At 38.6% G+C, this 27,616-nt stretch overlaps 1 protein-coding gene and 1 long non-coding RNA gene across 7 annotated transcripts in view; one reads left to right on the plus strand and one right to left on the minus strand.

The window, feature by feature from the left end:
• The window catches only part of AKT3 (AKT serine/threonine kinase 3), a 111,472-nt gene that overhangs the window by 30,674 nt on the left and 53,182 nt on the right, over positions 1 to 27,616 (minus strand). For all 4 annotated transcript variants that reach the window (XR_014155083.1, XM_081856370.1, XM_081856371.1 and 1 more), the window contains exons 3-9: positions 21,783 to 21,908; positions 16,584 to 16,695; positions 14,882 to 15,026; positions 10,591 to 10,722; positions 9,559 to 9,624; positions 7,323 to 7,391; positions 3,822 to 3,944 (exon numbers count right to left, since the gene is read on the minus strand). Coding sequence is in view for 3 of the 4 variants with exons in the window: in XM_081856370.1 (XP_081712496.1) it covers positions 3,822 to 3,944; positions 7,323 to 7,391; positions 9,559 to 9,624; positions 10,591 to 10,722; positions 14,882 to 15,026; positions 16,584 to 16,695; positions 21,783 to 21,908 (773 nt within the window). In the remaining variant the exon portion in view is untranslated. The remainder of the gene's footprint in view (positions 1 to 3,821; positions 3,945 to 7,322; positions 7,392 to 9,558; positions 9,625 to 10,590; positions 10,723 to 14,881; positions 15,027 to 16,583; positions 16,696 to 21,782; positions 21,909 to 27,616) is intronic.
• On the plus strand, positions 723 to 15,366 carry LOC309338888. 3 transcript variants are annotated; one of them, XR_014155086.1, is made up of 6 exons: positions 723 to 1,044; positions 1,680 to 1,848; positions 9,080 to 9,170; positions 10,155 to 10,549; positions 12,069 to 12,197; positions 15,223 to 15,366. It is a non-coding gene; the product is annotated as an uncharacterized lncRNA (long non-coding RNA). The 3 variants fall into 3 exon arrangements; XR_014155087.1 differs by having other exon boundaries at positions 10,158 to 10,549; XR_014155088.1 differs by lacking the exon at positions 10,155 to 10,549.

The following is a 27,616-nucleotide window of genomic DNA, read 5'->3' on the forward strand; positions in this document are numbered from 1 at the left end:
CTCTCCTTCCTTGGAGATTTTTAAACAGAGGTCGGATGGCAATCTGTTATCATAGAATCATAGAATCATGGAGTTGGAAGAGACCACAAGGGCCATCAAGTCCAACCCACTGCCAAGCAGGAAACACCATCAGAGCACTCCTGACATATGGTTGTCAAGCCTCTGCTTAAAGACCTCCAAAGGAGGAGACTCCACCACACTCCTTGGCAGCAAATTCCACTGTCAAACAGCTCTTACTGTCAGGAAGTTCTTCCTAATGTTTAGGTGGAATCTTCTTTCTTGTAGTTTGGATCCATTGCTCCGTGTCCGCTTCTCTGGAGCAACAGAAAACAACCTTTCTCCCTCCTCTATGTGACATCCTTTTATATATTTGAACATGGCTATCATATCACCCCTTAACCTCCTCTTCTCCAGGCTAAACATGCCCAGCTCCCTTAGGCATCGTTTCCAGGCCTTTGACCATTTTGGTTGCCCTTCTCTGGACACGTTCCAGTTTGTCGGTGTCCTTCTTGAACTGTGGTGTCCAGAACTGGACACAGTACTCCAGGTGAGGTCTGACCAGAGCAGAATACAGTGGCACTGTTACTTCCCTTGATCTAGATGGATGCTTTAGCTGAGTTCCTACACTGCAGGGGGTTGGACCCTTGGAGTCCCTTCCAATTCTACAAGTCTATGAGTCTGTGCCCTATGTACTGTGACATAGAGGCCACCAGAGAGAATGAGCTGCTATCCCCCTTCTCCAGGTGATTTCCCCACAGCCCAATATGAGTGGACAGTAGCCTCTTTCACCCAATAGGAAATGATGAAAGTGGTCACCTGGTTACCCAATGAACCCCCACTAAACATCACAAAGAGAGCTCGTACACATGGCTGTGCTCTGAATGCAATGCTCCACTCATGGCTGTGGAGCTTGCAAATTGATACCATCCATGTGATGGGAGAAATGACTGCTTGGTGCAGCTGGAGCTTTGGACACCATTGCAGGCCTTCTGAGCAATGGGTGTTGCATGTAGGTCAGCTGCCCTTTCACTGCTTTAAGAAAAGGTATGCTAAAGCACTAAGAGCATCACTGCTCCATGCCCCCTGACAGCTGCTCTTTAATCATTTCTGCAAGGGGGCACTGAAGCCCTAAGTGAAGCAGTCACCTTTCCTCTTTCCAAAAGCTTTGTCCCTCACCACTCTCCTGCAGCCATTCTGCACCACACTTATGAGGAAGGGGTGGGCGGGTGGTGCCCCATGCACTGCCTATAGCTAGTTGCTTCCTGCTGGCTAGGGCTTCTAGGTGGGTAGAAGGGAGACAGAGGAGAGGGGAGCAGCAGGGAAGTAGAGAATTGGAGTTTAGGAACCAAAGAAAGAGAGAGGCTGGAGACAGAAGGAAGGGGTACAGGAAAGAAAGAAAGAAAGAAAGAAAGAAAGAAAGAAAGAAAGAAAGAAAGAAAGAAAGAACCCCCAATATTACTAGGTCCTTATCCAATCAAAGCAACAGGCAGAACCAATCTGGTGAACTGGATGGCCCATTCCCCTGGCTGAGAAGGAAATAAGATTCTGGATCCTGCTTGCCACAGCAAGAAAGAGGGACCATTCCAAGAAGCAGGACTGCCCTTCATGTGCCAGTGAGAAAATTAACTTATTCCTTGTTCATTCAATGTCATGTGAAACCTACCCAAAACCTTTCACAGGCTGTTTTTAAAAAGGCATAAAAATAAAATGGAAACTAGAGCACAGACTACCAGATTCACATTCTTACAAAACATCCTACAAAACGGGAAGAGGGACGATGGTATATGACATTCTCCAAACACCAGTTGTGATGATGAACCTCTTCCTGGTACGCACATATTACTCAGGGTAAGTACACTGGTACCTCTTGTTACGTACTTAATTCGTTCCAGAGGTCCGTTCTTAACCTGAAACTGTTCTTAATCTGAAGCACCACTTTAGCTAATGGGGCTTCCTGCCGCTGCCACGCCACCGGAGCACGATTTCTGTTCTCATCCTGAAGCAAAGTTCTTAACCCGAGGTACTATTTCTGGGTTAGCAGAGTCTGTAACCTGAAGCGTATGTAACCCGAGGTACCACTGTACTTAAAAGATGCAGTCCTTATAACTAAGATTGTGTTATAAATTTAAAGGAAAAAATGAAGTCTGATTATATGAAATAACTATATTTATTGTGATGCAAAACTCTTTGCTGTATTATGAACAGTAGGGGAGAAATGAGATCTGCCAATTAACGAGATTACAGATGTCATTGCTCTTGCCAATCTGTGAGTAAGGATTCTTGTGATGCTCTGCCAAACAAGATCTACTACACTACAATATTTGGAAATGAATATTAGCATAGAAGGATGGGCAAACTCATAAAAGAATTTCATGGAAGTATCAGCACACCCAAACTAGAGTTCCAGATATTCAGATACTTCCTTCTGTGGGTTCAGAAATCCACCTAATCTTAGCAGTGGCAGACTGTAGTGCCAACATGGATCAGTAATATTGTTACCCCTTGCCAGAACTTAAGATTTGGAGCACATCTAATATACATATAGTTACCTACTGGAAGCACTTCAACAAGAGCCTATGAAGTCAGTACCCCCTTGGTCTACAGATGCTGGTCACATCCACACCATATATTTAAAACATATGGCTTCCCCCAAAGAATCATAGGAACTGTAGTTTGTTAAGAGAGCTTGGAATTGTAGCCCTATGAGGGGTAGAATACAGTTCGCAGGATCCTTTGGAGAAAGTTAAGTGCTTTAAATGTATGGTGTGGATGTCACTCTTGTGTTACTCTCCTTTGGCTCAGTGATTCTACTCATCACTACCCCACTGGAGTGAAAGTTTGTTGAAGAAGACTGGGGCCCTTTAAATGAAGAGCCTCCTCTCAGTGAAGACAGAACCAGTTTCTGAAACAGAGCTCCAGTTCCTATATAACAGGCAACATCTAAGCTTAGCCCTCATGCATTGCTCAGCCTAAGTCCTGTATGGAATTGCCCTTATGTTGCTTCTTCTCTGCTGAGGTCAGTGCTTGCATGAAAATACTTCAGCGAGAATCTGGTCTATTGAGCCCCTTCTCTTCAGTTTCTGCCAACGCACAGGAGAACACTCTCAAAGTGGTGCACCACTGTAGTTTGACACACCAGCCAGGATTGCTCATATCTTTGGGTCTAGGATCTAATAGCTGTTGGTGGGACCACTCTAATATGGGCACTTACTGGCATATGTTTGGGACTGTCATTTTGATTCTGTTTTCTGGGATCAAGGGTTGAGGAACATTACATCCATAATTGGTAAACAGGCAACTAAAGACCCAGTTACACCCTACTGTTCAATTCTTTAATTATATTCCTCCTACTCACAAGACTACCTATCTATAACCGAAGGCTGAAGGATGCATTGAATATTACACTGGACATGTGGAATAAAAAGACTGTATATTGTTTTCTCGGAGAAGCTAACTCACGAACATAAGGCACCAAGGGTTCTGCTGCACTACAAGATTTTGTGGCTGTATGGGGGCCTTTTTTACTTATATAAACGCTCACATGATGAATCACCTCATTCCAGCCAAGTACACAACATACATATTCATCTTCATTCACATAACAAGGACCAACCTTCAATATCAATTGCTTAAATAAATAACAGAATACAGATACTATAGATTGAAATTGGGTGTTGGGTATTTTGCTGAACTTCAATCTACAGTGCACTTTTTTTCCTCGGCTAGTTACTTTTCTCAAAACAGTGTAACTTTATAATTACTTTGTGTTTGTCCCAATGGTCTTTTCAAAAACAACATTTTGATTACTTCTCTTTTTTTACCTTGAGATCACGGTACACGATCTTTCCAGAATGCAGATAGTCCAAAGCAGAAACAATTTCTGCACCATAGAAGCGTGTGCGATCCTCAGAGAACACTCTCTCTCTCGACAAATGGAAAAACAGCTGCAGGGTAAACAGCAGGGACAGGATTGCAATAATTACTGATTTAGTGGGGGAAATTAACAGAAACATAAAACACCTCTCATCACCATATTGTGATGATAGATAGTGTACTCTCAGTGGACACTCAGCACTCTTAGACAGCAGCTGGCTTATCTTTTCCAGGTTTCCAAGGGGAAAAAACGAGCTGTTAAATCAGCATTTTAATCAATATACCAATCTTGTTTAAGGCATTCTGCTTGCTACCCATTTAACCTTCAGTTACCAGAGGAAAAAAGTGCATCATCATCATTCTCTAATTTTTTTCTTCCCCTGTCCCCTCCCTCCATTTTTTATTTTTATTTTTTAGCAATCAAGTCATTGGGACGGTTTACTATTCATACACACAACGCCGAGGTACTACAGTACAGAGCTTTCCAAACTGTGTGTCATGACATGTTAGTGTGCTGCGTCACACAAATTTAGGTGCGTCACACAAATTTAACCTCCAGTTTGCTAGTAAAACTGAATTACTATGTCGCAAAATGATGCATGTTCAAAAAGTGTGTCACCAACTTGAAAAGTCTGGAAAGCTCTGCTATGGTATATTGCAGGTACAGTAAATTATTTCTTTTTTTTTTTTTTTTTTGAATACATTTTTATTAAAGTTATACACAAAACAGACACACACACACACACATATATATATATATATATATATATATATATATATATACACACACACACACACACACACACACAGAAAAGATTACAAAAAAGGGGTCACTACAACAGAGATATACAAGCCAACTTTTTCCTTTTTCCAACTATACAAAGAAAATAGTTTAGCTACATCATGCAAAAAAAAAACCAAAAAAAAAAAAACCACCCTGAACTCCCTTCCACCCTTTTGGTAAGTATCGAATATCTACTTCCATTACGTATTTGATTTTTAATCTATAATCCTAAATTCACTCGCTGGTAGTATTGTTCTAACCCCGCCAGTTCACATTAGACATTTATTCCAATATAGTTCCAGTATTTACTCCAATTTTTCAGAAATTTCTGTTCATCTTGATCTCTTATTTTACCTGTTAATTTATCAAGCTCAGCATAATTTACCATTTTAATCTGCCAGTCATTTATGCTGGGGATGGTTTCCACTTTCCAGTATTGTGCCAACATAATTCTCGCTGCTGTGGTGGCATAGAGGAATATCGTCTTGTCTTCCTTTTTAATTTCTTTGCCCGTCATTCCCAGCAAAAAGGCTTCAGGTCTTTTGGGGAAAGTGTACTTAAGTATTTTTTTAAGCTCATTATAAATTGATTCCCAAAAGCCTTTCACCTTTTTACATGTCCACCATAAATGATATAGGTCACCCTCCACCTCACCACACTTCCAGCATTTCTTATCCTTTAATCTATACATTTTGGCCAATTTCACAGGGGTGTGGTACCACCTATATAACATCTTCCAAACATTTTCTCTCAGGGCCATACATGCTGTAAACTTTATGTTACAATTCCACACTTCCGACCACCTTTCGAAATCGATGTTATAGCCAAAGTCAATTGCCCATTTAATCATTGCCTCCTTCACCTCCTCGTCCTTTGTATACCACTCTAATAGTATATCATAGATTCTGGATAGGGTTTTGTTTTTGCCTTCTACTACTTCTATTTTAAATTTTGATTTTTTATCATCAAAACCCAACTTCTTCTTATCCTCTTTTAACAAATCATTCACCTGGTGGTATTGCAACCAACCAGTGAATAAGCTTTTTATCTCTTCATAAGGTCTGAGTTTGGGCCCTTGGTCTGTTTTTCTTAACATTTCTTCATAGGTGGCGTTTTTCTCCTCCATGTTTGTTTTCTTGACCGTTAAAACCTCTATTGGTGAAATCCACCAGGGAGTCTTTCTTTCAAGGAGGTTTTTATTCCTTTCCCATGCTTGGTATATCGGTCCCCTAAAAATATGGTTTAAAAAGCTCTTGTGGACCTTCACTTTCCCATACCAAAGGTACGAATGCCATCCGTACCAATTATTAAAACCTTCCAGGTCCAATAGGTCTCTATTCTCCAGTTTTATCCAATCTTTTAACCAGAGTATGCAAGCCGCTTCATAGTATAGACTTAGGTCCGGGAGAGAAAAGCCCCCTCTTTCTTTTTTATCTATCAAAATTTTCATTTTTATCCGTGGCCTTTTCCCCTGCCAAATATATTTCACCAAGGCTCTCTGCCACTCTTTACATTGTTTTAAGCCTTTAAGTATGGGGATAGTTTGAAATAGAAATAGCATTCTAGGCAGAATATTCATTTTAACAACAGCTATCCTCCCCAAAAAGGAGAGTTTCATCCTCCCCCAAATTTCCATGTCTTTCTTTATACTCCTCCAGGTGAATTATTTATACAGTAAATTATTTCTTAAGCATGGCTATAAAAGTTCCCAGGAACACTCAGAAACTATTTTCATCAGCCTAATCATGTGAAGTTAATATTTTCTTTCAGACAATGCAAATCCGGTATAGCATTGTATCTGCACCAACACTAGCCCTAGTTTACAATACCTAGGGTTAGCAAAACCAACTTCACTATATTCTATTGTAGAGCATTGAAGGGAGTGATGAGTATGAAAGTAAGAGCCACACACTGAAGACTGAAACTTGCAAGTTTCCTCCAGATGAAATTTCACGTTCTGACAGTTGATTCCTGTCTGCAAGTACACTATTTCTAGTACAAACAACTAACAATCATTCTCCCTCACACAGAGACAAAATATTTACTTTAAGAGAAGCATCTACACCTAAAGTGGTGGAAAAACTGTCTGACAAAACTGAGGTAAATCAAAAGTAAAGTATGAAAAGAAGCAAAGTGATGTTTTATTATTTCCAAAAGCAATCTTCAGAAGCTCAATATTTTTTTAGACATGGCCACTGAGATGCAAGAAAGAAAAGTTTGTAACAACTTTTCTTTTTGCCATTTAGCAATAATTCAAGACACTATTTATTTATGAAAAACTCTGGCATAAGGAGAAGTGCACTTGGCCAGGGAGGGGCCTGGATCCCCACTATAAACTTCTAACAGGTGATATATAATGAACTAAGAGCACAAGAAGAGCCCTGCTGAATCACACCAAAGGTTCACCTAGCATTCTGTTCTTGTGGTGACCTATGATAAGACAATAAACAGGACATTGAGCAGAAACATGATCTCCAGCAACTGACATTCAGAGGTATATTGCCTCTGATACTGGATATAAAACAGCCATCATGCCTAGCAGCTAAAACTAATGTTTTTGTGGTTTTAACAAAGGAATACATGAACAAAGAAAAAAAATGAAGATCTGTAATTCAAGGGTGTGTGTGGATCAGAACAGCACCACAAACCACATTGTCTGACTTACCTCTCCTCCATTGACGTATTCCATCACAAAACACAAACGGTCTTTTGTCTGGAATGAGTATTTCAAAGACTTAAAGAAAAAACAAACAAAAAATGCAGTTATGAATAGTTTTCATAACATTTAGTTGCATCTTTTTTATTTAATTAATGTGCAGCACAACTGGGTACCTTTCTGCTAAGAAGTAAGCCACACTGTGATCAAGGACTTATTCCAACTAAGATGTTCAATGATGTCAGTGGAATGAACTTTCACAAGCACAATGGGATTTGCCGTTCCTCTCCTCCCCCACCCCAAAGTCTCCCCATGTACTCCAGAGTGTTGGAGGGCTCTCTGAAGCAAATTGTGGTAGGGACTGCAGCAGGGGAGGGGAAAGGCATGTCTGCTTATATGGTGGTGGGTATCAACCTCAATAAGCATAGGATTGTAGAAATAAGGTGAATAAAAGCATAATCTCTTTTGGCAAGAAAGAGTATTCAACTGAAAGCAAGTTCAATCAGTATGCAAACCAATTAAATCCTTGAAAACTCAAGAGTTATACCACATGCTGACAAATACCTATATACGATGTGAGCAGTTCTGACTGCAAATCCAAGAATTGGGACAAAATATATTTTTAAATGTTCATAGAATTAATGAAAGATTCCAAAGATTTGCATCTGAATATCAATATCTAACCAAGTCTGTATATTTATTCTTTTATTTTGATACATTTATATCCTGCTTTTCTTTTATTTCTATCAAAAGAGGCTACAATCAGGTTAAAAATAATAAAACAAACACATGTCCCATCTCACTCCACAAATCTATTAAAACAATCTTACAGTTAAAACTACCACCACAACAGGTTCAAAAGCAGCATTCATCCAATACAACATCCACTGAAACCCAAAGATCTGTTGAAAACATATGGGTGTTTTCCTAAACACTCATCCTAAAACACCAGAAGTGACCGAGTGGGAAGAGTTCCACAAATTAGAAGCCACTACAGAAGAATGGTGGGTGGGGGAGGGGTTTGTAACATGAAAATTTCTCAAGTACAAAGACAGTATTAATAGTTTTTGCACCACAGACTCCCTTACAGCTTAGGATAAGTTAGATGAATGAGTTGGGAACAAAGGAAAAAAGGTAACACAACTGATTATCCTTTGAAACATTTAAAGAATGATGGGGGAAATGTAATTTGTAATTTGTACATTCTAAATCCTATCTAATAATTTATAGTTCTTGTGACTACTGCAACCCAAACATATATCAGGATGTAAAGGAGGGTCCCATTACTGCTTTGATTTCCTTTTTAAATAAACATGTCACAGTTTATGAAGTTGATAAGAGCTGATGTCCTCCATCTGTTTAGTCCAGCACCATCATGTGGACATTAACACCAGTAATTGGCAAATCTTCAAAACATAGCTGGTGATGCAAATACTTCAAGACCAAAAATGTCTTGGGTCCTGGCAATGGATGGGTTTACCAAAGGAACTGACATCAACATGGCAAATCATCAGGCTCCAGAGTACTTTCTGGCTGCATTTATCAGGGTTCTGTATATGTCCTGTTTACATAGATCTTTTAGAATACTGGCTGGCATTAACTGGTGGTTATTATTTGTTACTTAGAGAAAGACTTTCTAGATAGAATAGAGTCACTACCTATACAAGTCTGGAAATTCTTCAGAACGGAATTAATTTTTAAATGACATGAATATTTTAACAGTTTCTATATTTACCAATACTGAAGATAAACTTGTGAAAAATTAGGTAGTGAAAACACCAGCTAGCACTGAAAAGAGGAATTCATCTGACACAAATATGAGAAACATCATCTTTGAAAAAACTCTTCTCTTATACTGTAAGTACAAGAGGCTCACAAACCTGGTGGACAGTAAAACAGAAAGATGGGTCTGAATATATCACCTCCTTCTACCCCTAAGAATCAAAACAAAAGTCAAATAGGAAGTTGGCAGAGAAGACAAGGTTCTGTTCAATAATATTTACTCGTTCCTCCCAGTGGTATGAAGACTGATTTCAAATCTGACATAAAGGTGAACTGCAACACAAATGTTGCTTTCACTGGCTCTGAAACAGCAAGTTTAAGAGATGAACCATGTTCCAATATCTCATGCAAAAGTCAAACATGACCCCAAAGAAGGGACTGAAACAGTACTATACTGATGATAGGAACCTGTAACTTTTCCCTCTCATATAGCTTTACACTTAAAATCATAATTTATACTCACCGTCAAAAAAGGATGTCTAGTGTTTTTCAGTACTCTGCTTTCTGTAAGTGTGTGAGCCACTTCATCCTAAAGGGTAAAAAAAATGTAACTGTAGTAAAGCATATTTGAAACAAATATATTTGTACAACAACAATACTTAAGTGCCCACAGTATCTTTGCAAGGTATGAGGATTGGGGGGGGGGGAGAGAGACAGAACGGGCAAAGGCCACACAACTTTTTTCCTATTAGAAGACACAACTGTGACAATAGGAATGCTTTTAAGTTTAGTTAGGTGCTAAGTATTTGTCCTCAATATCTATGCAACCTCTCTAACCCCCAAGGTACCCCCACCCAGATATGGAGTCCATCAGCCACCATCACTTCTTAAGCACAACAGCTTCTGCAAATCACTTAACTGTACCCACAATTTTATGCTTTTTAGGGTGCTTCATATGCTAACTAATGGTTTGGTCACTCCTAAAAAAAAAAAAAAAAAACATGGATGCAGCATCATGTGGGCAACCTGGACTGGTGAAAATTGCTGCAAACTATTAACAAATCATGATTGCTTCAACCACTTATTAATTTGTTCTAAGTAATTCTACTGCTATGTCAGCAGGCAGACAACTTTCAAGATTTGTCTTATAGATAAGGTCTATACAAACAAGATTTGTAGCAGAGGAAGGAAAAAAACTGAGTAAAAACTGAGTAAAGTCAGAAATCAAACACAACAGGAAAGTGAAAGAGGAATAGGAATAGGAATAGGAGGGAACTGGAAAACACCAGAAAAATAATGAATATTTGAAAGTAGAAGAACTTAACTGAAAGGAAGATCAGTGAGAGCTGGGAGAAAACGATTGGATCTGTCAGGCAGGAGAGAAAAAACTGAGGGGACTGATCCTGCCTCACTGAGTTCTTTGCTCTCCTGCCTCCGTCACACAAAGAGTGAGGTTATCCAACCCACTTGGGTCATCAGCAACAGTCTCAAATTAAGCTATTTTCAGCACCCAGGTATATTTACAAGTAATAGTGTATTAAATATAGAAGTGTACCTTTGCAATAATAACTTCTTTTTTCAAAATCTTCATAGCATAATATTTTCCACTTGCCTTCTCTCGAACCAGAATAACTTTTCCAAACGTGCCTTTGCCAAGTAGTTTTAAGTAATCAAAATCATTCATTGTCTGTATGGAGCACAAGACTAGGAATTAATAGGATTTACACCTTGCAGATGTTGTATTCATTAAAATGCTGCTGTCTTGCCATGAAACACCACAATTACCAAGAAAAAGGCACAAGTGTATAGACCACATGGATGAAGTTCCAAACAGAAAAAACCCTCTGTTGTAAGGTCACATTTTTAGCTCCCTTGTTTGTTTCAAGAACGACCGATATGTATGGACAGTTGTTTGCACCCGGGAGATGTGCCCATGTATAAAACGTCAGTGATCCTATATTCCATAAGTGACTATACATTACACGTAAGAATAATTATTAGCTTTGACTGATTGTTGTTGATGCCAGTTTAAAAATGATTATGAACTGCAGAGGAGCCAAGGGACACAGAAATACGACAGCTCACTAAGCTTTCTTTAACACCATAATGCTGCTGGCTCTGAAGCTCCACATGGGCAGATTTTCTGAATGTACATGGTCTGCTGATCATATACCATGCCAGTCACAGACTGCAGCATAATGCCAACAATCAGCTTGTTTATTTTGAGTACAGAGTTTGCAAATTGTTTGTTTTATCTGTTATAAGAGAACAGAAATAAAATTTCAGCAATCTAAACAAGGCCTTAGAAAATCAAAACACCAGTACACAAACCTTGTCTGCTATAAGAAGTTTCACAACAGAAAGAGGGATTTTATTATGGAATAATCTCATTGAAGAAAAAGCTTCAAAAAAAGGAAGGGGGACAGCTTTGACAACTAAGGATTGATTAAAATATGTTTCCCTGTTGGTGGCTAGGCGGGAAAGAGAACAGTGTTACTGAATCTTTAATATTTGTAATGAAGAGGGAATTTCAGCAAGTTGTAGCTTGTCGTGAGCTCAAATCACCTTTTCTACAAAACCAAGTTGTAGGAGCATGTCCTTTTTTGCACCTGACCATGTTGGGTGGAACTTGGGACATTTTAGTTATAGGTTAGGCATAAATGATAGCTTTCCAAATATTTGAAAGTTAACTATTGTTTGGAACCTTAGTAACTGGAATGCCAGGTGTAACAAACTCTTTTGATCTGCTATAGTGCAACAGTGCCACCTAGAGTGTCAGGAATTTTGTATGCCTACAAAGAACCCTAAACAGACAGCTATCCACTATTTTGTTTCCGAATATATATCCTCAAGTTTAATCGACTTTTTTTATTTAAAGAGAAATATCTCACTAAAACACACATTAAGACCACATAGTAGTTAAAGCTACCCCTTGTATTCTATGGATGCTTCATAAGGTTTTGTTAAGTTCAGTCCCTGTAGGCTTTTGGAAAGTAAATCCAAAGTTCATCTCTTTGTTTATTTTTCCTGCAGCTAAAGAGCTCTCATCAGTAGGGCTCAGAAATTTTCCAAGCAGCTGAACAGCCTAGGGCAAGGGAACCCAAGATGGTGCCCTACAGAAGTTATTGGACTGCAACTTCTATCATCATTTATCACTACCATGTAATTGATTTCTCAATAACATGGGTCTCACTAAGCTATACTCAGGGTGAAAGGTAAAGGTAAAGGTACCCCTGACCATTAGGTCCAGCCGCGGACGACTCTGGGGTTGCGCGCTCATATCGCGCTATAGGCTGAGGGAGCTGGCGTTTGTCCGCAGACAGCTTCTGGGTCATGTGGCCAGCATGACTAGGCCGCTTGTGGTGAACCAGAGCAGCGCACGGAAACACCGTTTACCTTCCTGCCAGAGCTGTGCCTATTTATCTACTTGCACTTTTGAACTGCTAGGTGGGCAGGAGCTGGGACCGAACAACCGGAGCTCACCCTGTTGCAGGGATTTGAACCACCGACTTTCCAATCGGCAAGCCCTAAGCTCAGTGATTTAGACCACAGTGCCACCCGCGTCCATACTCAGGGTAGACCCACTGAAATCAATGGACTTAAGTTACCGGTAGTAATAATGCCCACTGAAATACAGCACCCTGTCTACATGGCTCCATTGTACCAAAATTATCATGCAGATGCAAACACAATAGAACCAACAGCTGTTGGTGGACTCACACATGGTTCAGGGGTGGCTTGTCTCTTTGCTCCAATGCCACAAACATGGCAGAACCACCTGATCTCCTATGCACTTTCTGATGCCACAATAGGCAAAAGAATCGGGGTGGGGGGATTCTTGATACTTAAAAATGTGTTTGAAAGGAAAAGCTTTGAAGTAAAATCAGATTAATGATGATAAAACAATTTTTTATTTAACTTAAATAAATACTTTGTTTCCTGTACAGATTTATTCCTTGGAACAGAGCACTTGTCTTTCTTTGTTTCATAATTTGATTATGTTCTTCACATAAGAGTACCATCTGCTACAAAAATCACTGGTCTTAGACATAGAAATATGTGACAAAGCTAATGTATAACATGAACTATGTACAACAATCAATGATATTAAGATATTAAAATGGATGGGAGAATAGATGTTCAATCCTGGTAGCCAACAAAATATAGGCACATTTAAGGGGGTATGCTCAATGTAGGAGAGGCTGAGTCAGTGCAAACAGGAACTGAACAGAAAAAGCTAACAGTCTTGCAGAATTGTGGGGTTTTGAGGGGATATTTATCAATACCTTTTGCAAGTGGCATAGGAGGTACTGGTGGGCACATCACACTGGAAAACCCTGAATATACTATGATATAATATTAACAACTAAAATCATTTTAGTCAAGTTGTCCAGCGTATCAATTAATAATAATAATAAAAGTGTTACCAGTAAATGTTTGCTTTCATGTTATCCTGTGAATTGCCCTGAGACCTGTGGGTATAGGGCGGTATATAAATTTAAAAAATAAGAAATAATAATAAAGGGGTTTGGGAGGTTAAAAAGTCAAGGAAAATACAAGCACTATTATTCTTTAATATAATACAGACCTGAATTAACGCTGAATAATTCCTTGCCTTGACAGATACAATCAGCCCCTTCCTTACTATCATTTAGGAAGGCGCTAAAATGTTTTTATTCATTACTGATTTTAGTAAAGGTGCCTAAGAGGCAGAAGCCTCTATTTTTATTAGAATAACTGGTTGATGGAAATGAATTAAAAGATTTGAAATGTTTCACCACTGCTATTATTACTAGCATATAGTTTGAGATTTAATATGGTTTTAAATTGTTTTTACATAGTATAAGCTGGATGGGAAGATATTTTGAATGGTGACATAAATTCATATGATTTTAAAATTTTCTTTGTCTACTATTAATACCTGCTGAATATTAAGACAACCTACATGAAATGTTGTGTTAGTAACACCTGAAACAGTATTTATTGGTCTTAAAAGAAGTATATTTGACACTGATTACATTCTGGCTTCTGAAAATTGTTTTCCATCTGCAGTTTGTATTGTTTGGCAAGTTTTCAGCTAGCTGTCACATTTCAACATCTGTAGCAAAACATTTCATATCAGCTCTAAATATAATATTGCACTTGCGGTATGATACAATTTACGAACACCCCACAGTCAAGACCCTACAGTTACCGCAAAGTCCAAAATATGCCAAGTGTAATCTATGGAAATGATCCACAAATGTTACAGTGCTGCACTGATGAGACTGTCCTTAGCACAGGCAGCTGTGCCCAAGATAGCTCAGGGATGCATGGTCATGTGACCATTGCCAAACAGCTAAGAGCTCTCAACTAGCCAGGAAACCATGGGCTTGTGGCCTTTTGTGGGGAAACACTGCAACTGATTACAGCAGTATTGGAGGCTGCTTGGTCACTGGGTCGGAAGGTAAGGGTCAATCCACTGAAATGGAAATCCTTTTCAGAATCAATACAATATATTTTAACAGTACAGTTCTCTGTTTGAAGAAGGAATAATTTACGCAAATATAGCGTATTTTTAATTGCCAGGCATACAGATCTTTAAATTTATTTTAACAGTTACAATAACAAGAATGACAATATCATGAACAAAGCATCATTTGTCATTGTGTCTGATATGGAATGGCAATTTAGAAGGAGTTAAGCACAATGCTGCCATTAGAATTTCTGGAATTTGAGCTTTCCAAATTTCTTATAATGAAATTCACAAAATTACTGGAGAACTGAGCTCACCATAAATTACAAGCTGAAATATGCCAATGCAGTAAGATCACACTTTTAAAATGTAGGAAGGAATCTCCAATTACCTTCCTTTTATGGTGGGTTGTGGAAGCATCCATCTCCTCCTCTCCTATATTATCAATCTGTGAGGTTGGACTACAGTTCATTCTTTCTTCTTCCTGCCTCTGAAGCCTGTCTGCTACTGCTTGGATGGCTTCTGTCCATTCTTCCCTATCAAAAATAAGTCAGTTTTATTAATAAATACATTTCATAAATATTCAACTAAAAGGGACATGAGGGAATACATACATAAACCATGTAAAATATAGAAAAAATGGAGGGCAATCAAATCATCTGCTGCATTTGCCTTTCCTGTATGCATTGCAACCTGTGCACAGGTATTTCCTTTTGTGCTGACTTTCCATAGGCAGATTTCCCATGATCAGAAAGCTGTGCCCATGAGAGAGCTACTTGCTTAACAGCAGATGTAAGGAATCAACTGGACCAAATACCACATATTCAAAGATCTACAGCAAAAGACTATTTCATAAGAATTGAATGGTATTGCAAATGTCTGTGTATCCTGTCCAGTCTTTTAAGCTATGTTGGAGCTTTGTGCTCAGGACAAATGATCTACAATATCCTTTAAAGGCATGCTCTTTACCCAAAAGCTTTTCTGAATTAAAAAAAACCCAGACCTGCAATATCCTGATACTATATAGTTTATATAAAAATTATTAGTATTGATTAAATTTCTATACTGCCCCTCATCTGAAGATCACAGTGTGGTTTACAATATAAAATCACAGAAACACATACCATAACAAACAAAAACAATAATACACCCAAAAACATCTTTATTCCCTCCTCCTTAAGATACCCCTGCTCAGTAGCCGGTAGAGAGGGGTGGGCTCAATGCTTCCTCCCCACTCTGGGCATAGAGCATTGGTTAAGTTTTCATAGGCACACGTCAGACCCTTCCACAGCACTCCTGCTGAGGAAATCACTGGCTGATACTGTAAGGTAGTAGCATACTACAAAAAACATAGGTTTTTCATGCTTTGTCAAGCTGGGTCAGCTATTTCCTAGTGAATACTACTGAAGCAAATCACCCCGTTTCATGCTTGGACAGGCAACTATATTCACTTAACAGAGGAAGTGGAATAACTAGGAGAATCAGTATTTGCTCTAAGTAGTACGGGGACCTTGGAAAGTGTGTCAATTAATTGATGGTACTGGAATTTTTCTTCTGACTAATATTTAGAATCAAGGTATAAGAACAATTAAAATACATTAAATTTATGAATACACCGATAAAGTTAGGGATAAGCTTAAATGTAGAGAATAATGAAAGGAAACACAAATCAATATGCAATTTAGCAACCAGTGGTTACCAGAACCCAACTGACAATGCAAAATACAGCAGAACTCAACATTAATGAATTACAATACATTATTACAATAAATTGCAAACTTCAATCAACATCAACTACTATATCTTCCTGTGTGTTGATACTTTATACTTATAGGGTAAAACACACCTTTTTAATTAAATAAACTAACTAACTATGTACTAATACACAAGACTGAAATATTATAAAGCCAACTAAAATGTTATAAAAATATTAAAGATGCTATCCATGAATTAGAAATATTTTGTGTATACGTATTCACATCTTTTGAAAGAAATGCACACGAAGTCTGAAAGTGTCACACAAAACTAGAAGTTGCAGCAAATATTTTCCTTATTTGCCTATATAACAAGAAACACTTTCATTCATTTCTTACCGTTCTTCTGGCGTATCTACGTGAAACGTCCTTTCTATCACAGTGGTCCATTGAAGACATCGGATAATAAATGTGTTTGGTTTTGGTCTCTCTGTTTTCATTAGCTGGCATTCTGGGGAGGGAGGTGGAGAAACATTTTTAAGATGCTGCGTTTTATAATATGGGGATATGAACTAGTTTGGGGATATGTTCCAAGTACATATACTTTTTATATCAATCCAACACATTATTACACATTAGTACTTAAGGCTGCATTACTAGAATGAATGATGCAAGGAGGGAGCTGCAGTCCATGCTAGGAAAAGCAATAGTAAGCGAACTTTAAATTAATTCAAATCTACAGGGCCTGGTGAGCTGCAGCCAAGGGATGTAATCTCTTGCAGATGTAATCTCATAGCCTCTGACTATAAACATCTTGGAAAACAGGTGAGGTCCCTGCTAGGTTGGTTGTAGTGAGACAACTCTAATGATGCCGGTGAATTTCAGAGCTCAATTCAAAATGCTACTCTTAACCTTTGAAATTCTACATGGCTTAGGACCCAGATATCTGTTGCACTTCCTTCTTAAATCTGCTCATCCATTTAGATTATCCCAAGTCTTTCTCTGCATGTCCCTACAGCGTGGAAGGTAGCAACTGGAGAGTCTTTTCTGTGGTGGCTCGTCACCTTTGGAATGCCCTTTCCAAGGATGCCCACCTAGAGATCTCATTACTGTCATTTATGTACCAGACAAAAACATTTGTGTTGTTCCAGGCTTCTAAGCACTGCTATCATAAGCATTATTTAACTTAGAACAGTTTGAGTTTATCAGCTGTTGCTGTTTTAATTTGCTGCATTAGTTCGTATGCATTGTTGTTGTTTTAAAAAATGTACCTTTTGTTTCTCACTACTCTGTCAGCCACCGATGGAGCATAAATCTATGTTGAAGGTGACATGTATCAAATAAATAAATAAAGCCACTCAATTACTTTGTATTGTTCTATGGATAAATAGAATGATCAAATTTTCACATACATGCATGTTAAAACTCACTAAGTTCATCATCTTAAGCCCTTCTCCTGATGTCCCCTATCAGAGAGCTTTGGAGAGTGGCAACAAGGGAAAGGGCATTTTTCAGTAGGGGCCTTCATCTATGGGATGCTCTTCCCAGCAAGAGCTGTCTTGCGCTGACATTAGCATACTTTCACCACCAAGTTAAGATGTATCTCTTCTCCCAAGCTTTTGATTATGATAATCATGCTTAATAATGTTTGAACCTGAACTCTTATGCATCCATAGCATGGGGCTCTATCTCTGAGCTAGATGTCTTCCCCTTAAATAAACAAAGCTATGAAGAACTATTATAATATTCTTTATAAACAAATGAAAACTGTATGGACCTATAGAAAAAGAATGTTGGAAAATAAGGAAATGTACAAAATGTATTAATCTGGCGATCGGTACTGGCTCAGAATGTTCAAGCCATTGCTGGGTCACTACCAAGTGAACACTGCAATCATCTCCTCTTCAAGTTTGCTGCTATACATAAACAAATGTAATTAAAAAGATGAATCTCAATTAAAAAACAGTTGGAACTCTAGAGTATCACTGAAAAAGATGAGCAAGCCAATAAAAACAGGAAGGCCCAGCATGATAGTTATCTACAACCAAGAAATATGGATCATTATTTTACAGCTTTCATTCTAAGTATTATTCAAGACATTTGCAGTCATAAGAGTTTTAAGAATTTAATAACTGGAGTGATCAAACACTGTCACAATAATAAATAGGAATATGACGTTAGCAAAATATTCCAAGTGTGAAAAAGTTTCCCCTTTTTCTGTTCCATGGCCAGGATGATGAACATTATTTTAAAGGTTTTCTGAACCACTGGGATCATTTCTATAACATGAAACAACTGTTTTGTCTTAGATGTAACATTAAACCATAATTTAGCACCCAAAAAAAATGAGGTTTATGCTTGTGTGCTCCCATCTCCCATCTTGCTATGGCATATCTCCACCCACACTTTAGAACTAAAAACACAAGTTTGAGCCTGGCCTGGCTATATTATACTTTAAAATATCCAGAGTTTCCTAAATTTGGACACAAAAAGGGCTCTGGACAGTTTAAAAGCAAAAGCTTCTAATCTATTGTGACCATGCCAAAGGAGGAGAGGCTCATGCATGCAGCACTAAACCATGGTTTAGAATTATGTGTAAAAATGCCAGTGATTTTCCTTACCACATCCCTAAAATGTCTGGCACACTCAAAAATATTGTAATATTGCAACTATTGGCTTGAAACAAAAACTGCACTAGTCTCTAAATGACACGGTTATGTTAAACTCTCCTGAACAGCTCTTAACTACAAGCTGTATATCAAAACATTTTGTTTATCTTACACCATTCTGAACCACAGATGACAAAGTTTGCTTGAAGCTGTAATTACTCTGTAAAGCTGGGAAGCCAATTAGACGGCCTAAAACCTGCCAGTTCCAAAAAAAAGCTACCAAAAAAACATATCATCTGTTCAGAAATTATTAAAAGTTTAAAGTTTGAATTGTTAAATGTTTAACTATTTAACCTCCAGCATAGTTTTCCCCATTAAGGACATTTAATGTCCTCCATTAAGGACATTTAATAATTTAAAGAGGTTTTTTTTAATTAACATTTCTCAACATGGTTAAGAACAGTCTATTTCAAGAACCAACATATATACAATATGATGCTCTCCTAAGGCCAAAACTACACATTACATTTGTCAGCTTCTGCGAAAAGGCTACTGTATGGTAAATTAGCTTCATTCCCTCTGTAATTCTGAAGATAACTTACCTAGGTCTTGACATCATGGAAATGCTCATTTCCCTGACAGCAGCAGCCAAGAATGTTCAGTGGGATCAAAGAAGCACACCTCAAGATGTTATGGAGGGAGAAATTAAACATGTGGTTGCTGCATTTGGCAGCTACCACACATTTCATGTAATGTGTAGCTCTGGCCTAAGTGAAGCTTACTAAGTGCATATGTTCAGTTCAACAATTTTAGGCATTCTATGGGGATGTCAATCCATGATAAATATTTGAAATTATCTTTATCTTAATGAGCAATTCTACAGAGCAGCTTAAGTCCCAGAAGTGATGTCTACAACTGCAAGGGAAGTGCAACTTGTATGCTTGCTCAACCCAAAGAACCTTTGCTTGCACTCATTTTCCAAGGCCCCCTCCTGCTATGATTCCGTGGGCATTTTTAACAAGTCATTTATACACTGCATTTCTGCTCTCAGAAGAAAACCCAGGGCATTTACAACAATAAAACACTTAAACAAATACACAAGCAGGTGAGTATTTTTAGAAAATTCTAAATCCTGTCAGAATCTTTCTAAGCTCTTTAGGGGGAGAGAGACACAATATATGCACTAGCATCTAAAGTGTCTACAGATAAAAAAGGGGGCAGGGCAGAATTATATAGTTCAACTGCTTCTGTAGCTGAGGAAGTGTCAGCAAACACAGCTATATTGGTATATTATTTGCTATAGGTTTTGAACTACAAAACATACTGTATTAACATGCTAACACATGTTAAATAGAAGCAATAAAAATAAATAATATTAGCAATAAAGTTATGCTTCCTTGTGGCTCACTGGAAGCTATTATTTCCACTATTAGGTATTGCGATTGACCTAGTACTTACATATTGTTTTATTTTGCAATATAGGTTACGCATTATAGTGAGTTTTCAAATTAAGAGCAGCACGTACAAAAATCCTCATTTGTAAAATCTACTAAGTTTCTGAAACTTTACTGCATTATTAATGGGGACTGATATGACCATATTCTTGGTTTTGTGTGCATGGAATATTAACATTATTTTTACTGACAGAATGTTCTGTGTGGATTCTTTCAAGAAAAGTGCATGGGTATGGCATTTTTTGATCTTATAAAGTGCCTGGGTGTGACTTTTTTATCTTGTCATTTTGGAGGTCTACTTGACTTGTAATCAAAATAAATAAAATGAGAGGTGTGTGACATTCCCCAAATACCCCCTTTGAACTGGAAGTTCAAATAAGCTTAAGAATATACCAAACTATACACTTAGAAGAGTGTTCCCTACATGATGGCATGAAATTGCATCCACCCCCCAAGGACTGAGGGTACAGCAGCCCACAGCAAACAGGGTCACCACAAATCATACAGAGGCACTACTCTGTAGGAGTTCAAAAAGATCCACCACCCACTACAAGGTGGTGTCTGAAAATTCAGGATTCAGTACAACATCATAACATCTTGATCATCCAGCACCACAATCCATTCTACTCAGGATTAAGTGCTTATGCATCAAAGGATGTAGCCCTTTAAGTAATGTGTTGTCTAGATCCATATCTACCATATACTAGACAACTTTGCCAAAAAAAAGCTCCACTTTTTGAAATATGGCAACCCTACCATTCTCTTTCTATTCATTCATTCATCCATCCATTCATTCATAACACTCAATGCCACCACATCCAATCAAGATTTTAGGGCACTGAAACTGCTGATAAATTGCAGTTGTAAAGCAGCATTTCTGATATACTAAACTATTGATGTTCTTTTTCCCCAGAAAACTTTTCTGTTATGATCCTTGAAACAGATTAAAATAATTTCACTGTTAAAATTACTATGATTAATGACTTAACATCAACATTTTCCTAGGAAACAGAATGAATGGATCCTTATTTTTTGTAAACCAAGAAATATTAATGTGAATAGCAACACTGTGATGCAAATATTACACCATCTTAGCAAAGCAACTTATGTATTTCATCTTTTTTTTAGATTTGCTTGGAACATCATATTGCATTTCTATTAAAAACTTATTTTTAAATATGGAGAAGGCTCCACTTAGCTTCCATATATAGATATGTATGTGAGTTTTGCATACATAGCAATCCTATATAAAATATACAGGTTTCAGCAGATGTTTCCAGTTATCAGAGTTTCCAGTTATCAGATGTTTCCAGTTATGTTTCCAGTTATCAGAGTTTGGGGATCTAATAACTATTTTGTGTATGAAACTTCATACAGGAGCTGGACTTGGGGGAAAAATATTTCAAATTTCTAACCAAACCAAAAGGATATTTAAAAGACAACACTAAAACCTATGTCTTTCCAAAGTTTTTCAGTGTACTGTGAGTTTGGTGATCCGTTAAAATAAAATTTGAGTGGTTACTGAAGATACTCACTTGCTACTGAAAAGTTGTTAAGAGGATATGGTAGATCCACATCTTGCGGCTTTTCCTTATAGCCTATGAAAGAGCCATCTGTCTTCAATAGGAAGTATCTTGGCCTCCAGTTTTTTATATATTCACCTACATAAGAAAAGATTAATTCAAGGATTAATATGAACATATATATTGAAATATTCATTATAGCGTTGCCAAATGATCAGAAAAAAACTGGATGGGTCTCATCCTGTTTGCTCAACAATAGTTAGATTTACAGACATTAGTAAGTGAAACCTTTTCAAGAACGTACCTAAACATCCTCTTCTGTGAATCTCTGCAGATCTAACTGTTGTTAAGGGCACAGTAGCACAGGTTGATAAAAAGCTTACAAACCCAGCTTGTTTAATTATCTTCTACTTTTAATTTTTTTAAAACAAATACTGTTTGGATATTCATTCAAACGGGGTTCATTCATTCAAACAGGATAGACAGATTGTTATTTACTTGTAGTTCACTGAATGAGTCACAGTAGATTGACAGCGGTTTCTGACTCCCAATAGCCACAATAATTCTTTCTCCCTCCTCAAAATTAGCCTGTTAGAAACAGTGACCTTTACTATCTCATATGCAGAGTCTTCCCAGTACATACAGGTCATGGTGTATAGTAATTGACTTACCCAGTCCTAGAAGTGGAAGGAAAAAAATGAAGTGGAGTGGTTTCATTTAGATGGGGCAGGGGAGGAAGTGGGATGTTTTTGCTTCAAATTAGGCCAGATTCAATTATGACCACAAAAAAGAAGCAGGCTGTTGTTAGGTCCACCGGAGAAGAAGGTGGATGGTGTCCCACTGTATGTTGAGCACCAGCTCTGCCCATGAACCACCATTTTGAATCTCACTTCTCTACCACCCTGGCTCCTATTTTGAACAATTTTGATGTACCTCATAGTTACGTTAAAAAGAAAATAGACATTGAAAGCATGACATTTGTCCCTGCTTGAATTAAAAAATGTTTCTCTTGCAACAGCTTATTTGATTCAATTGTGCTTTTGTGTTGGGTCTTTTGATAATATGTTCATGTGTGCATTCCTTTGACTGGACATCTAGACATTCACAAATGTCTAGGAGAGAGTGTTTGCCTTCAGACAAGGAGAATGCCCAACACCATTTCCCACAAAGGTTCGTTGATGCTGCAGCTTGGAGAAGATTAAAAACAGCTGGAATGTCTCCTGGTTTTTTTCCAAACCTCGGTACAGTTGAGATAAGACTGCTTCCCTCCCAGAGGGTTTAAAATAGGCAGGGATTTCTCAGGGTCAACTAGATGATACATTCAATGCAAGAACATGTCTACACCATCTTCTGTGTGACAGCTGCTAAGATATTTGAAGACTGTTATCATGCTTTCCCTTAATTTTCACCTCTTCAGGATAAACATACCTAGCTCTTTCACCTATCTCTTGCAAGGATTGGTTTATACATGCATCACCATCCTGGTCACCCTCATCTAGACATGCTCCAATTTGTCAATGTCCTTCTTAAAATGTGCTGCCCAGAACAGGACACTGTATTCTGAAGTGGCCGAACCAGTTCAGAATAAAGGGAAGTATTACACCTAGCAGAGACATCACCTTGCCAACAAAGGTCCGTATAGTTAAAGCCATGGTTTTCCCAGTAGTGATGTATGGAAGTGAGAGCTGGACCATAAAGAAGGCTGATCGCCGAAGAATTGATGCTTTTGAATTATGGTGCTGGAGGAGACTCTTGAGAGTCCCATGGACTGCAAGAAGATCAAACCTATCCATTCTTAAGGAAATCAGCCCTGAGTGCTCACTGGAAGGACAGATCGTGAAGCTGAGGCTCCAATACTTTGGCCACGTCATGAGAAGAGAAGACTCCATGGAAAAGACCCTGATGTTGGGAAAGATGGAGGGCACAAGGAGAAGGGGACGACAGAGGACAAGATGGTTGGATAGTGTTCTCGGAGCTACCAGCATGAGTTTGACCAAACTGCGGGAGGCAGTGGAAGACAGGAGTGCCTGGCGTGCTCTGGTCCATGGGGTCATGAAGAGTCAGACACGGCTAAACGGCTGAACAACAACAACATTACAACTAGCAATCTTGACTCTGTGCTTCAGTTATTAGAGCTTATGATTAGCAAGTGCACTGAATTGCTGGCTTATATTCATGCTGTCATCAGCTAAGAGTTTTAGATCCTGTCAAACAGATCTCTTTAATCCTGTATGTATCCTTTTGATTTTTTGAACCTAAATATAGGAATTTAATTTATCTTGTTTTCAACCAAGTATCCAACCTGTCAAGATAGTTTTCAATCTTGATTTTGTCATCTATTGAGTTTACTAGTCCTCTGAGTTTTGTGTTATCTGCAGATTTGATAAGCATCCCCTCTATATCCTCATTGAATCCATTTGTTCAAATAGCTGTGGATTGACATGGTAGTAGTGTAATTCAGCCCACATTTACTATTTCACCAGCAAGGATATTGTGAGAGACTTTTTTGAGTGTCTGTTGCAATCTGCTGACTTACCAAACTAATAACTCTATCAATTTATAAATGAGATAATTAATAAATGAGGTGTCTGAATTTTGCTAAAAGCTCTCGGCAACAATTTTAGTTCTTATAATATTAAGGTGTGTTTACCTTTGGTTTCATATGAAAGACAAGAGTGATAGAAATAACCACATATGTAAGGTGACATTTCCACACCCTAGTATATAACACGAAAGGCAAGTTCGAATATTCACATTTGAAAAGCTAAATTGAGTGGACCAGTAATCCATCGAGTAAAACAGAGGGAAACACTTTGTGATAATTTAATCAAGTGCAACTCTGGAGTAGTTAAGATAGCAGTAGTTTTGCTTTAGAGTATTATTTTCTATCCAACTTCCTGCTGTGTTAAATGTAAGCTAAATTATTATTTTGCTTACATTTACGCCTTTTAGGTTTCAGAAACATACTCCTTATAATTAAGGAAGAGGTCTCTAATTTTATACACTGCATTGGAGAAAACTGAGTAATTCACATCATTTATATATCGGTCAAGCTATTTAAAGCTACTACAAAGCATTGCTTAAAATAGGATTAAACTAATTCATGTTGTATCACAGACATTTCAACTTATTCTTCTTAGAAAATAAAGCACAGGAAGGTCCAAACAAGGCTGCAGCTGTGGATTCAGGAGAAACTTCAAAATTCATTTGTTTCAATTTTTCCCAGTGGAAGGGTTAAGTACATGCTTAACTGATGCTCTTTCATAATGTTAAATTAAATTGGAAAAAAATAGGTCATTAAGTTGTTGACTTTAACGTCTGAGTACACCTGGCCAAAGTTATGGATCTTTCAACCCCGTTTATTTCAGGGGGCAAGGATGACTTTAAAATGAAAACATAAAAGGTAAAGGTAAAGGTAAAGGAACCCCTGACCATTAGGTGCAGTCATGACTGACTCTGGGGTTACGGTGCTCATCTCGCTTTACTGGCTGAGGGAGCTTCCGGGTCATGTGGCCAGCATGACTAAGCCGCTTCTGGCGAACCAGAGCAGCTCACGGAAATGCCGTTTACCTTCCCGCTGGAGCGGCACCTATTTATCTACATGCGCTTTGAGGTGCTTTCGAACTGCTAGGTTGGCAGGAGCAGGGACCAAGCAACGGGAGCTCACCCTGTCGTGGGGACTCAAACCGCGACCTTCTGATCGGCAAATCCTAGGCTCTGTGGTTTAACCCACAGCGCCACCTGCATCCCAAAATGAAAACATAGATTACTATAAAAAGAATGCTGCTGTGCTAAGTGGATAATTTGTTGTTTCTTTTTTGCTCATTTAAGGTGAAATCTAACAAGGCTTCCATTTCCACTCCTCCCCTCCTGTAGTCACCTACGCAACCACAAAATTTGCTACAGAAGATCCTCAGAGAGAGATTCTGGGAGCACACAGGGGCTGAAAAGAGGCAAACAGCCAGATGCCTCAGAAGCATGCTATGGCTGATGGTACTGAGTTGCTGAAAGGTCCAACAGAACCAAATGAGATGCATTCACTTTTCAAGTGGGAGTCATTTTGGACTCACAGCTGTCCATGGAGGCACAGGTCAATTCTGTATCCAGGGCAGCTGTCTACCAACTCCACCTGGTACGCAGGCTGAGACCCTACCTGCCCGCGGGACTTTCTCGCCAGAGTGGTGCATGCTCTAGTTATCTCCCGCTTGGACTACTGCAATGCGCTCTACGTGGGGCTACCTTTGAAGGTGACTCGGAAACTACAACTAATCCAGAATGCGGCAGCTAGACTGGTGACTGGGGGCGGCCACCGAGACCACATAACACCGGTCTTGAAAGACCTACATTGGCTCCCAGTACGTTTCCAAGCACAATTCAAAGTGCTGGTGTTGACCTTTAAAGCCCTAAATGGCCTCGGCCCAGTATACCTGAAGGAGCGTCTCCACCCCCATCGTTCTGCCCGGACGCTGAGGTCCAGCGTCGAGGGCCTTCTGGCGGTTCCCTCATTGCGAGAAGCAAAGCTACAGGGAACCAGGCAGAGGGCCTTCTCGGTAGTGGCGTCTGCCCTGTGGAATGCCCTCCCATCAGATGTCAAAGCGATAAATAACTACCTGACATTCAGAAGACATCTTAAGGCAGCCCTGTTCAGGGAAGTTTTTAATCTGTGATATTTTAGTGTATTTTTGGTTTTTATGGAAGCCACCCAGAGTGGCTGGGGAAACCCAGCCAGATGGGCGGGGTACAAATAAATTATTATTATTATTATTATTATTATTATTATTATTATTATTATTATTATTATTAGTTCCTAGTACAATATGACAAAGGCTGTTTCACCCTTGAAACTAGGACCAAGATAGGAAAGTATACAAATCAGGCTGATCCAACACACAGCCCAAGGGCCATATGCAGCACTCAGTGCCTTTTCAGCAGTCCTCAACATTTGATCCCACCCCCACAGCACTTGTGTTGCCCTCCCAAAGCCAGGTAATCGAGGTGCTGGGCTTTGGGAAGGAAACATGAGGTCTCAGACATGAGGTGGGGAGCTCTAGGAGCATGCCAGAGCCTCACAACTCCTTCCCAAATCCCAGCCCCTCACTTAGTTGATTTTGGGAAGGCAGCACAAGGGATGGGGGAGTCAAATTCTGCCCCCCCCATGCCACACATTGTTTCATTGTTTCATGCCAAAGTACTCTTGCAGCCCACTTGGTATGAAATGTTGGGCTGTGCTGATCTAAATAGTGTCAACCAAGAAAGCCTGGAGCTGTCGCCACTTGCTTCAACATCTTATTCTAAAAGAGTAAGTTACACTAGCCAAGAATTATCAAGGGTGGTTGGCTTGAAGGAGGCTTTTTATAGTTAAGTTCTCACAACTTATTTTCTTCAATGAATTTGGAAATAGTGAAGTAAAAATTTCAAGAAATCTTGAAGCCATGGGGAAAACTGTTTTTCCCTTGAGGGGGTAGTTTTATAAAAATAAGAAATCTGGGGGAAGGGAATCGGAAAATATATAACCATTTACAGATTGAAAGTCATTTTATTGTTTTTAGAACATAAAATGTATCATGGATAACTTGGTTTGCCATAAAAACTATGTTGTATATTTAAAATGCATTTTTTCAGAAAATAATTGCAAAATGAATTTTCTTTAAGAAATATTTCACAAATGGAGCTACAAGCTACTGAATTGTAAAGGACCTATTTGGCCAATTTATGAGCAGGCAAAAAACAATAAAAACAGAAGAAACAATCAACATTAGAAAAATCAAGTGTCAAGCAGACACAAAGAACTTATTTCCCTAAAATGAACTGAGAAAAAGAACTGGGGAAATCAATGAATATACATG

Source organism: Podarcis erhardii, assembly GCF_964252035.2.
Source record: "Podarcis erhardii genome assembly, chromosome: 3".
NCBI lineage: Eukaryota > Metazoa > Chordata > Lepidosauria > Squamata > Lacertidae > Podarcis > Podarcis erhardii.